This window comes from Tauraco erythrolophus, chromosome 5 (genome assembly GCF_009769465.1).
Source record: "Tauraco erythrolophus isolate bTauEry1 chromosome 5, bTauEry1.pri, whole genome shotgun sequence".
Classification (NCBI taxonomy): domain Eukaryota; kingdom Metazoa; phylum Chordata; class Aves; order Musophagiformes; family Musophagidae; genus Tauraco; species Tauraco erythrolophus.
Window position 1 is genome coordinate 50,873,441 of NC_141469.1, and position 13,114 is coordinate 50,886,554.

Consider the following 13,114-nt stretch of genomic DNA (forward strand, 5'->3'; position numbering starts at 1 on the left):
CTTTGGTATGTTTGAAGCCAAACGTTAGTAGTTAATAAGAATCTCAGAGAGAGTACCCAGAATACAATGACTCAATTTGTCAGGAATTGCCTTATTTTCATTGCCTGTGAGTTTAATGGAAGCTGCACATGCACATCAGGTTCATGATTCCAGTTGTTTCCAGTTTTACTGGAACTCCACCTCTGAACCATGAAGCAAGATATTGTAATTACAAAAAGTGTTGCAAAATTGCTTCAAATATTTATTGGCTGAATACATCCTGTGAGCCTCACACTCTTGCTATGCATCTACAAAAGCAGTCATGTTCTGGGTTTACCCTGGCTAAGGATTTCATCTTACAAGTTCCATTTGTGTCACGCCACAGCAAGACGAAATGGTGTCACCACTTGCATAATCATAAACCATTGATAAGTGAACTTGGATGTTGCTCACCAGCCCAGGCTGCAGCTCCAAGGATGTCGTTGCATCTCCCACAACCAGGAAGAGATGGCCCACCTTTTGTAGGCAGGGCCTAAACCTTAATTAGGTAATTACCAATTCAAGCCAGCTGGGTCATAGCCATAATTCCCCCTTTTTGTTTTACAGTTTTTTTAGTTTTCAGGAAGGCTTTACAGTGAGCAGAGACCCAATTCATTCATTCCAACTCCAGCACACTTCCCTCTTTCAGGGTAGCAGCTTTACCTTCTTTATCAAAGGACTTCTCACTCTGGCTCTGGCTCTTTTTGCTCTGGCTCTAGCTCAGGAGTCAGGGTCAAGGTCTTCAGGGTCTCTCATGAGGACCACATCAGGGTCACCAGATGTTGCTCACCAGCCTAAGCTACAGCTCCAAAGATGTCATTGCATCTCCCACAGCCAGGAGGAAATGGCCCGCCTTTTGTAGGCAGGGCCTAAACCTTAATTAGGTAATTATCAATTCAAGCCAGCTGGGTCATAGCCATACTTGGTGACTATTCTAGGGTGACTTTTCTTGAAGAAAATAAAATATGCCTTTGGTTACATGGAACTTGGAGAAAAGGAAAGAGGAAGAAGGTCATTAAACCTATGAGTCTCATTCTTCCCCCCCTAGAGAGGTCGACTTTTTCATCAAAATATTTCAATTCTTTTGTGGACATTTGAAACATATGTATGTTTTTAAATACTAACCAAAATTTAACAGAGTTTCTGTAGCTAGCCAAACCCCATTATACTGCAGGGTAAATTAATTACTTGATTGTGAGATTACTGGGACAAAGCTTTCGTTAGTACTCTGGCCCCTCAAAATGTTTTGACAGGAATTTATTGCTAGTCATGTTTAACAGGTGTCACAGGTTTATAGTTTACTTCTATGGATTTGGAGTTTCACAGGGGCAAGGGAAAGAAAACGGCATATCATAAAGTTTGTTTAGAATGGCATAGTGGTTTTAACACAAATCAGAAAATATAGCTGGCAGTTTCATAGGGTACTGTATGAAGATTAATAAAACTTAAGAAGACAACATATTCCAACAGCAAAAGGTCTTTTTAGTTCTTAGTTCACAGTTACAAAATTACTTTTCATGCCAAAAATGAAATTCTAAAATTCGGATTTTGCTTATGTAATCCTTTTGCCAGAACTTGGCAGCTGTGATCATGGCTTGGTTCATATAGCTCTGTGTTTCTTCTAAATTAACAGAGCAGCTTAAGCCTCAACCCAGGAATCTCAGCAAACTAAATGCTTCTTTTGGCGCTTTTAGCAGACAGCATTGCTTATCAGAAGTCTTTAGCCTGCTGTACAGCAAAGCACTGTTCATTAAGATGAGCACAGCACCAATCTGAACACCTTCCCCCCCCCGCCCAAAAAAACCCAGGTAGTAACAGTTCATCAACCATATATTTACGTGACTAGCAAGTGAGTTAGCTCCTCTTTTCCCCATCAGCCTGTGGAATGACAGTCCTTTGCTTCTGTTTTGTCACTTGCTGCTGTGACCATCCAGTGGGCAAACACCCCTTTGGTCACACAGCAGTGAAGGAGCGAGATCTACTCACCGCTCCTCGTCACAGCGCTGTGAAGAATGAACTCCGGCCATCCAGGCTGACCTCCATGAAGAAACGCCTGGTTTGACCACACATCTCATCTCAGTCACCTCACACCGCGCCGTCCTCTCGAGCTGCAGGGCCACCGCGGTGCGGGCTTTGCCACCACGAGCACTTCTGTGACCGCACAGCTACTAGGTCTGCGGAGCTTCGGTGGGGCTCAGCCTGCTCCGCAGCCACCCCGCAAGCTCGGGCGAGGGGTCACTCCTCTCCCTCACCGGCCAGGATGCAGGAACGAAAGGGAAACTCGACCCTCTGGAGCTGGAAGCCTAAGGGACCCGCCATTTCTGTCAGCGGCGGCCTGGAGACGTCCCCCGCACCCAGCCCTGGCCACTCCAGGCAAGCACCGCGCCACCGCCTTTCCTCCCCGCCTCTCCTCGCGGCTGCGCGACTCCTCTCCCGGGGCAGCGGCTCCCCCGCCGCCCCGCCACGGCTGGGACGCTGCGCGCGGAGCCGCCCGCGCTCCGCCAGGCGGCGCTGTGGCGGCCGCGTGCCGGGCGGCGCCGTGAGGTGGGACGGGCGGCGGCGCCGCGCCCTGCCGGGCACTCGGGACCCGGCGCCGGGTGACAGCGGCGAAGCCCCCGCCGAGCCGAGCCGAGCCGGGCAGCGTCGCGGGGCGATGTTTCCCCTGTGGAAGGCCGTTCTCTCGGAGAGCCTCCTGGGTAGGTGGCGGCGGTGCCGCCCGACGGGGCGGCGGGCGGGCGCGGGGCTGTGAGGGGCCGCGGTGGCCGCGGCGGGCCGGGCTGGGGGCCGCTTAACGGCACCGATCGGCCTCTTTCAGCCCCGCGTGGGAGCCCTGCGGCGGGGCGGCGCTGGGGTCTTCCCCGGGAGCGGCTGACACCGGCAGGCTGTCGCGGGGCTTACCGTCCGTGGAGAGGGGTTGCCGACGAAAAGCTCCTCCGCTGGAAAAGAGTTAAATAATGGTCACGGCTGAGTGTTCTTCTTTGAGTTGGTTTGGGTTTTTTTTTCCTTCTGGCGCTGGAACGCCGTCCTGCCGGGAGCAGTGGCGGCCTGGAGGGCGGTCACCGGAGCTCTCCTCGGGGCTGCGGGCTCCGGGCTCGGTGCCTCTCTTGCAAAACGCGTAGAAAATCGCAGCGCAGCGCTGGTGCGCCCAGGGAAGGGGTGTTCCGGGGAGAGCGGCGCACCCACGGACTGGGGTGATTCGTTCAGCCACCGGTCTGTCTTCGAGGAGCCTTAAAACAACTTACTTCGCCGGCATTGCTCCCGCTGAACGCTAACCCTTTCCTAGACTGAGCACTCCTTCACAGAAGATCGAAGTAGGAACTACTGTCTGAGTGAGGGAAGAGCTGCTGTCTTCTCGTCATTCTGTTTCTTGGGAAAATGTGTTCATTTAACTTGAAGTAGCAAATATTTCTTCACAGGAGGTGGCTATTGTTGCTTGAATTGCTTTAAAATACATTTGATATTCTACATTTGGAAGTATAAAATGATGTATTTTTAAGTAATCTCCAGGAAATCATGCCGTTGAAAATATAAGATTTTTTTTTCTTTTTTTTTTTTTTTTTAGGCTATATTTCTTGGTCACTTTACCATGCACTGCCACCAATGATCTATTACTTCCCCCTTCAGACACTGGCACTCACGGGTCTAGAAATTTTTGCCGTTGCCTTCTTTTCACCAATATTCTTGATAATTGGCCCTTTTTGGAGGTTGGCTAACAATATGTACATCCTAGCTCTTCTGAGACTGACTATGGTTGGTAAGTATGCACCACAGTGAGTTATAAACTTCATCTTGGTGTCAAGGCATAAGAATAAACATTCCAAATTGTCTCAAAATTCAGATGATTCTGGAAAGAGACAGGAATAAGAAGTTCTTGCTCACCCAAGCTCATGCTTTTCTTTTTCTATCAAGATTTTAGATATGGTCAGAGGAATATTATTTGCATTCATTGTGTTGGTTTTTAGACTAGTACTGCATAATTAAAGACAAATCTCATTTCACCTTTATTTCTAGAAGCTTTTAAATTACTACAAGTCATGACAAAGAGGAAAAAAAATTTTCAGGATTGCACAGAGATCGGCAGAGGACCTGTCTGTTGTATGGCAGTTCTGTGTCTGCGACAACGGGTAGGGAAGAGATGTTACAGAACAGCTTGGGGCTATTATAAGATTAATCAGCTGTGAGTGGAATGTTCTTTTTCGTAGACTTACTTTCTGAAGCAGGGTTTTTTTTTGTTAAAGAATATGTGTGGTTTTTTCTTCCCTAAATGTGTCTGTATGCCTGTAGCATATTGGTGGGGTTATAGGCTCATTCTGAGTGTGAGATGGCTCTCATATTTTCAGTTGCGCAGGAAGAAAGTTGAATCTTATATTGAAGATAAAACTGCCTACATGCTCCTCCCTAAACCAAGACTTGCTGGGATTCCCTCTTTGGTCTTCAGCGCACTGGTGCCAGTCTTAGCTCTTGTTGATTTTCTGAAAGTTTGTTGGGAGAAGGTTTGGCAGCTACAGCTGCGTATAGAAGCAAGTTATTGCTAATATGTTTGCAACACCTGGATGAACTCAGAGGAGACAAAGCTCTCCATCCTGCTTACAGGGAAAATGCTGCTGCTAACTGGTGTCTTTCAGAGGCAGCAGTTTCTGGCTTCTCTTTCAGAAGCAGCAGTTCCTGGCTCCTTACCAATATAAGATGGTACATACTTTCCATGTATTTTTCTTTTTTATTCTCTTGCTGGTAGAAGACAGAACGGGATCATCTTACTCACTTTCTCTGTATGACTATATTTTTAGAAAGAATTCTTGTTCTTTGTCTCTAAAAAGATACTAGAACTGAACGCAGCTCATTGGTTTCATCAGTTTAGACGAAGCATAGTTTTACCGTGTTCTTTTATTTTTCACTCTTTCTGTCATGGCCATTGTAATACTTTTTTGTTGTTTTTTAATCAGCTTTTCAGTGAGCAGAGTCTTCCACCTCAGCTTTCTGTAGCTGTGCTCAATGCATTGCTTTCTGCAAGATCTGCTAATTTAGAAACTAGTAATGAGTGTAAGCATTTCAAATTGCACCCTGCATTCCTTCAGATCTCACAGTAACACAAAATTCATTTAAGATTAGTCCTTCAGATCATCTTGCTATTTTTACTAGTTCACTTTGCCAAAAGAGATGGAAATGACTCAAATGTTTGTTATTTTTGTTCTGCTAAGTAAAGAGCAGTGACAAGTCTATAACGGTGTGTAAAATCTAGTTGGTCTATGTCTGTCTGCTTCACCTGAATAGCAAGCTCCTGAAGATATTGACTGCAAACAAAAATCTAGCATCTTCAGTAGTAATCTGGGGAAAGGATGTGTTAATGGAGGCGGTCATAGAAGGGCTCCAGAGCATGGGGAGACTGAAGCTGTATGCATCCTTACTTTTGGGCTAACCTGAGCATTGCTGTACGCAGGTATGACCCCCCCCCCCACTTCTTTCTTGCCTGAACAGGAACTGTTCCCACAGTGACCACATTGCCCTGCTGTTTCCGTCTTGCAGATTGTCCTAATACTGCCTGCCCCTTGGCGAGTCTACACCGTATTCTCTCCCAGGTTTACTGTACTTTCTCTGATTCCCCTTACCTGTTGCTCTAAAGTGAGCATGAGAATTTGGAGAAGATGTAAGAGCATGTTCTTCACCTTCTTTGTCTCCAGCAAAGAGTTTAGCAACGAGTGTTAAATCTTACTCTTTTCTTGCCTCCCTACTGCAGCTTCTCAAACCACTTTAAGTTATCCAGATGCCCTGGCACAGGCAGTGCTGGGCTTTAGACCTTTCCGTATATATCTTTTTACTTGGTTCTCATCACTTCATTGTCTTGTAGATTATTTCTGTCCTATCATACTGTGCTGCTGTTTCTCCTATTCCTCAATTATTCCTGCTGTCTTTCCTTCTTTATACCTCACATTTCTTCCTTCTTTCTCTTCTTGATCTTCTTCCCTTCTCTGAAAGGCCGTGGCCTCCTCTGGGGCTTGTTGGACAAAATCGGGCAGAACAGTCTACCCCATGCATGCTCCCCCCCATTCCACTGGAAATATTCAGTCTTCAATTTCCCAGTCAAAAAATCTGGAAATTCTTTATGCTTAGCTGAAACCAGAATATTGAGAGGATTTGAGGTTTTTTGTTTTTGATGGAAAAGACTCTTCCCTTATTCGTCATTATCTTTCTTTCACCTTTTCAGGAAGCTTTCCGTTCTCCAAAACTTTTGTTTTAATTTCTATATCCTTCCATACTACTTTATTTTGTGTTCTATTTAAGAAAACCCAACACAACCAGCAATGAACTGCCCCTGTGGTAGTGTCCATTTGAATCTGTGTCTTCAGACACAGTAAATTTGCGTGTTTGGATAGATATATTTACGTTTTGGGTGTACTTGCTCAGCAACAAAAGGTGTGTCTGCTGTAAGCAGGCGAACCCACGCTAGCTTTAATCTGGCTAGCACAAGTGATGAAAGACTTGAGGAGGCAGAGTTGCAGATTTTAGCACGATTTAGCAACAGAAGTCTGAGCGCGTTGTACGTACAACCTCTGCTGAAGTCCATTCAAGTACATCTTCACTACACATTGATTTCAATTCACCAGCTTTGCTCTAAGCTTTGCATCTTTGAGCAGAATCAGCAAATAAACAGTTGGAGGGTTCCTAGCATGCATTGCCAGAATCAGCAGCTCCATTTCTGGCCTTCCTTGCTTAACGTCTCTTCAAGTTTGACTCATCCTCACTTAACAAGTGGCTGGTAGCAAAACAATGTTGCTGCTCCTGCTGTTTGTCACTCATCTTAGGCCAGAATTTGCCACGCTGATTGAAGTTATGAGAATGTGTGTGGCCCATAGGCACTTGAATTGGAAGCCTGCTAGCAGAGTTTGAAACTGCTGATAAAGATGAGGTCACTGTGCCCTGGGAGACGGCAGAGATGCATGTGCACGGTCTCCTTCAGTGACTGAAGGAGTAACAGTTTCCAGCAACAAGATGACACGGGCTGCCAATGACAACTCTGAGATCAGATACTGGGCCAGAGAAAGCCTTGGTCACACCTAGTAATTGCCTAGTAATCCTCGTGCAATGTAGGGTGACTGCTCCTTTCTGAAAAGGACACGGCTTTTGCCACAGTGCATTTAACTTTTGAGTTATGTAAGTTTTCTGTGGCAAAGCCACGTCCTTTTTTAGAAAGGAGCAGTCACCATACATGAAGTTTTATGGCTTTTGAGTTATGTAAGTACACTGTTCAGGAATATCTGTATGCTTAGATATTTTATCCATATATCCTAGTTATGGAATCAATGACCATAAGTATTTAAATTAAGGCAATCGCTGCAGTCTTGGATAATGACTTCATTTTTTTTTTTTCCTGAAAATGGTAACTGCTATGATGACATACATAGTCAGTTTCTATCCATATCTACGTTTCCTTGGTTTGTTTAAAAATGTGTAGTCATGTGTTTTCAGATGAATGGTGTAGCCATTAAAATTACAGGCAAGATTGAACTAATATACAGGAAATCCTTATTACTCGATCCCTATTGCCCGTTAAAGCAACCGCTGTGTGTATGTGTTTGTTTGTAGGAAGCTTAGCATCGTATCAGGCACCAAATGCTCCAAGTAGACTATTCATCTTGGCTGCTGGTGTTTCTTCCTCATTGCTGGTTCAAACAGTAACATGGTGGTCAGGAAACAGTTTACAAAGGTATCTTTTTATACTGATGGGATCGTAAATGACATTTCTTTATATTAAAAAGTTGGGTTTTGCTGAGAAGTTAAGATTTTTTTTTTCTCAAATGCACCACTATTCCCAAACTGATTCTTACAGGTTCATCAGGATATGGGGCTTCATGCTAGGCAAGATAATGCTCCTTGTTCTTCGCATCTGGTATACATCACTAAACCCAGTCTGGAGCTCACAAGCTGCCAATACTGTTGTGCTGACACTTGGTTTTATAGCAGCAGTGGAGCGAATTTGTTCAGGTAGGCAAAGATGACAGTTATGAAAACATCCGAAGTTATACCTATCTGTGTGTCACTGGGCTTTGATTCTTTTTGTTTGTTTGTTTTGTTTTTCCCCTCAGTACAGCCTCTTTTTAGAACTGATGCATGAGCATTGCAGTCTTTAGAAACCGTGGGGTACTTCCATCTGCCCATAACAAGACAGAATCAATATCACAATTCATACAAGCTGTAGTAAGTTGGTGTTGGAACTGCCAACTAATTGCAGTATCAATAATCTGACAGTAACACAAACAAAGGCATAACCTAGACCAATAAAACCAGAATGGCTTATTCTCATTCCAACATGAAACATCTGTGGTATTTCTGTTATTTTCTTAATTCAGTCTGCTCTTTGAGTTTCTCTGCCAGTGCGTATCCTTTGACAGAGAAGGAGAGACAGGACGAAGCTGGGGAACAGCTGATGTGACAAAATAAACAGAAAGAATTGGAAGAGTGGGCGAGTTGCCCTGGTCAAAATTTGCCTGAGTTCTTGGAGCGTCTGGACAGAGTACGCAGCAGTAGGGGCTGGCATGAGCTAATCACACTTTAAAACTGTGAAGGTAGTATTGTTAAGAAAGACAGCAAGGTTGGGCTGCTTAGTTAAGGCAGCTCATGTTAAATCCTCAGAAGTTTCTTCCTTCTCAGTATAACCTGAATGAATTAATTGAAAGATAAGACCTTGTCTATGTGTAAGTGGGTATAAATTGGCATTGTGTGTATTGTTTGTAGACTTGCGTTACATGACATAAACGAAGCCTGAGCTTTCGTCATAATTTAGGAAGGGAATCTGTTGCAGGACATTAGGAAGGAAATCTGTCATCTTCCTAGGTGACAAAGCAATATGTCTATGCAGTTAAAAGTGCTGCTTTCTCCTTAGAGCAGAGAGGATCTAGAGTGCACAGAAAAAGGAGAAGAGAAGGAACGGAGTTTATTTCCGCCTTCTTTGGAAGAGTCAGGTTTTGTTCTTATCAGAGTTTAGAGTTTCAGAGAACAGAATCCTCTGAATAAATTCTAATAACTTTTCTGCTGATTTTCAAAGCCAGTTTAATTATTCAAATTCCAGTAGTATGAAGAATATTCATATAGGCAGGTTGCCATTTTTGTACATTTAAGGTGAGTAGCTTTTCCTGACAGACCTATGAATGTTAGTAGAGATTTTTTGTCTTAGCGGTTTCCATGAATGATCAGATAAGTTATCTTTTGTGTCTAGGCCAGTAATTTATTCTGGTAATTTTGTGATCTTGGTTGTTTCTTTTTCTCAATAACCCTTTCTAATAGGACTTGACAGTTTGCTCAGCTACATTTCCATTCTTATACTAGGTGGAGACAAGAGGAAACACGAAGCAAACAAAACTGGTAATGCAGTTAGAGAGAGTGTTTCCCACCCTCATTGGCTTTTGTCAGGGATTGCTTTTGGCAGCCTCATGTTTCTCACCCTGTGGATATTTGGGGAGGTCTCACTAATTTCTAGATGGGCAGTAAGTGGACATCCACATACAGGTCCAGATCCTAATCCATATGGGTAAGTGTTTTTATTATTATTCTTACTTAATCAAAACAGTAATCAAAAGCCAGTGCTGTAGTGGGTGGCAGGTTAAAACTCAACCAGCCGATCATGTAAGAATTTACATAGGATGAAGTGGGCACAAAGTACTTCACACAGAGGACTTGTGGATTCGTTCTTGCTTTCAGATACCTCTGAGCATTGCGTCTACACCAATAAATCTTAAAATTTTCTAATACAAAGTGATTCTTATTTCAGCAATAAAAAACTTGATTTGCCACATTGCAAAACAATTTTTAAATTAGGATTGAGGTTCAAGGACTTCTATAGGTCCTTGAACTGTCTATAGTTTGAAGTGCATCTTGAAGTGCACCTTGAATTGCATCTATAATATGCAGTAAATGAATCTAGCAGCTGATTTCAGAGAGGAGAGGGTAGAAAATAGTGTACTTCAGAGATGCACACAGATAAAAAAAGTAAACCATGTGCAATGTTGAAGGATAAGCTTCTGTAGAAGTTTTGGTTAGTGAGAATTTAGTCTTAATGCTGCGTGTTACTCACCCAGGTTCCAAAACCTAGAAAGGGACCAGATTAGTTGTTCTGAGTCAACTACGTGAAGTGGCAGGTGAGGTAGTTAATAATATGGAATTAGTACACACAACAGCTACCAAGGCTGACAGCAACGTTAGGTGCTGTAGGATCCCATCCCTGGAAGCGTAGATGCCTCATCCCTGGAAGTGTTCAAGGCCAGGTTGGATGAGACTTTGGGCAACCTGGTGTAGTGGAGGGTTTCCCTGTCCATGGCAGGGGGGTTGAAACTAGATGATCTTTGAGGTCCCTTCCAACCCTTAGCATTCTATGATTCTATGATTCTATCCCATTTGACATGAAGACAATACTTCTCTTTGGGGTGTATTTCTTGCTCTCGTTTTCTCTGAATTCTTTTTGCCTTTTGTACTTCAGCGAAGTGCTTCTACTGCTGAATGTAGCTTGCTTATACATTATGATAATTGCCATTATTTTCAACTGAATGGTTTTTATGCCCAGTAAAGGCGAGAAATGTAACAGAATGTGAAATAAAGATATTTTGTGCTCAAATTGAGCTCTGTTTAAAATAAAAGGTTTATAAAATATTACCAAGCATCCTTGTCTGTATGTCTAGAATTTTCTTTTTCAACACCAGGTGTTTATAAAATGATATTAATGTATGTTTTCTTTTTCCTTATTGTTGTATTAGAGGTACAGTTCTGTTGGGCCTGGTTCATGGACTGATGCTTTCATTTTGGAGCTGGTCTTCTGTCAAGCTAAGTTTTGCTTGGTTTCTTGTAGGTAGGTACAAATTCTGAGCAGAATTTTTGTTTCTATTACCTTGTTGCCATTACTCAAGCCCTCTGACCCTACACCACATCTCAGAAAAGTCAATTGTTAAGCAAAGCATCTTTTGCTCTGTCACTGACTGTCTGACCATTGACTAAGGGTTACAGGCTGAATCTCCAGGCCATTGCAGAGCAGCATTGTTCTCTTCAGAAGTCCCTGTTGAAGTTCTGTTCTCCTGAGTAGCATCTCAGTTCTCACAGTCTGCTTTGTGTAAGGCTACATCTAAGGTTATGGGGTTGAGGTGACACAAGCCTCTCGATTTCACAGGAAGCACAGTAGCTTGTAACTTCATGAACAGTTCACCTGGAGGCAAACTTGCCTCCTGTCTCCTTAGTTGCCAAGATCTCCAGGCAGTAAAATAATATGAATATCAAAACAGTCCTGCTGGATCTATATATTTGTGAATCAGTCTGCATACAGTGAGTCTTGAGTGGTGGGAGGAGGGATTCAAGTGCTGGATCTGGACATCCATTTTCAGAAGGATGGTATAGCTATGCTGTGGAGCAAGCTATGCATGGAGCAAGTAGGGGGAAATGGAAATAATTCTGCTCGTGAACTGTGGAGAGGTGTGTGTTCCATACCCTCTCAACATGGATGGTTGGATGCAGTTTAGTTTAATATGTAGGCCCATCTGAGTGAAATTTAGTGGCGTAAATGCTGTTTAAAAAAACCCTGTAAATCTACTTCTTTTTTAGCCTTAGCTAATAGTTTGTAAATGTTTGTATGAGGAAGAGAAAGCAGTACTTGCTAGAAATGTTTAATAATAAATTGGGACATATCAAAACACAGAGACCAAAGGAAATGGTGAGTTATGTCTTGCTTTTTCTTATTCACCTTCTTTTGGAGCACTTAAGACACTTTCAAGTCGTTTTGCACAACCTTGAAGATTAGAAATTTAACACAAACAGAGTTTCTCCTAGTCAGGAACCGAAATAAAATACCAGGTATCAGCAAAGTCACAATAAAGGCACAAGAGTTTGAGATGCTTAAACTATCAGTTCCCTAAATAATTTACCTTTTGGTGCAGGCATTAGGTTTAAGAAATGTATGTACAGATGATAATGTGAGTATGAGCATTTGATTTTGCTGTACACACATTGCTAATCTAAAACAAGTACAGAATGGTTCTTTAGCTGATTCCAGCATTGTATTCTAAAATGCTCATAAGCTTGATGCATAAGAATAAAATATTAAAAATGTTTCTATAAATTTGCTATCATGATATGAAAGTTAGTAAACATTTTCTTATCTACAATAAAGTTTTAAAATGAAGTTGTCATGTTATGAAGAGTTTCTGTGGTTGTTAATGTTCTGTTTGGGGTCAAATCTCATCACAGTCAAATACAGTGTGGTAAATCAAGGATCTTGCAGTAAGTAAAGAATTAATAGTTGCTTTCTTGCCCATCATATGGTTATCTAAAGGGAGAGAAGATCAGAGAAAGATATGTTTTCACATTAACCTATTTGATTCTTTCTGTGTTCTGTTAAAGGAGGTTCATAACAGGTGGACCTGTTAACCTCTTAAAAACTGCATCATCCTTCTGTTGTGCTAGGAGAGCTCTATGTAAGAAAAACTGTTCAGTTTTGGCTCTTGATGATGTTTCTCTGCAGTCTTTTTGCTGCACTGTTTTCAGCTGAATAGGCAATCTTTAAGAGAATGAGATATTGGGAAAGGCAAGAGGCCGTCTTTGGCTGTTGGGAATAACTGTCTTTTTCATGATGCAGTTCTCATGGCTGCAAAGCACAGTTATATTTCCCAGGCTCTCTTTTTTCCCTAGACAAAATGTGAAAAAGAAGGCGGCGGATGATATACCTGACTGTGACTTTATTCTTTTCTGTCTCTTCACAGGTTTAGCCTCTTCAGCTGGTCTCCTTTATTTACACACCTGGCGTGCTGCTGTTTCAGGCAACATTCTCGCTGTCTTTACGACGTGTGTGTGGCCTCAACTGGCTGGACGCTTTGTTAGCTGTCCGCATCCTGGGAAAGCCATAAGTACAGCCATGTTTGCCTACGTTCTTGAATTGTTCTTCTGTGTATGGTGTACAGCTTATAAATTTGTACCTGGAGGAATTTATGCTAGAGAAAGCTCTCATCTTCTTTTAGGTACAGTTATGACTGTCAGCAAATGCAAATATGCTTGCTTTAGCCTCAACCAGATGTTTAAAATGTATCTAGTGTATAAATAGTCTTTACAAATGCTCAGCTCCTGTTTG

The 13,114-nt window shown here is 42.7% G+C and overlaps 1 protein-coding gene across 1 annotated transcript in view; it reads left to right on the forward strand.

The window, feature by feature from the left end:
- Positions 1 to 2,671: 2,671 nt before the first annotated feature.
- Positions 2,672 to 13,114, forward strand: part of CWH43 (cell wall biogenesis 43 C-terminal homolog) — a 29,167-nt gene continuing 18,724 nt past the window's right edge. Inside the window, exons 1-7 of the mRNA XM_086611861.1 lie at positions 2,672 to 2,714; positions 3,581 to 3,772; positions 7,600 to 7,720; positions 7,844 to 7,998; positions 9,340 to 9,541; positions 10,761 to 10,852; positions 12,750 to 13,004. Coding sequence (XP_086467987.1) covers positions 2,672 to 2,714; positions 3,581 to 3,772; positions 7,600 to 7,720; positions 7,844 to 7,998; positions 9,340 to 9,541; positions 10,761 to 10,852; positions 12,750 to 13,004 — 1,060 coding nt within the window. The remainder of the gene's footprint in view (positions 2,715 to 3,580; positions 3,773 to 7,599; positions 7,721 to 7,843; positions 7,999 to 9,339; positions 9,542 to 10,760; positions 10,853 to 12,749; positions 13,005 to 13,114) is intronic.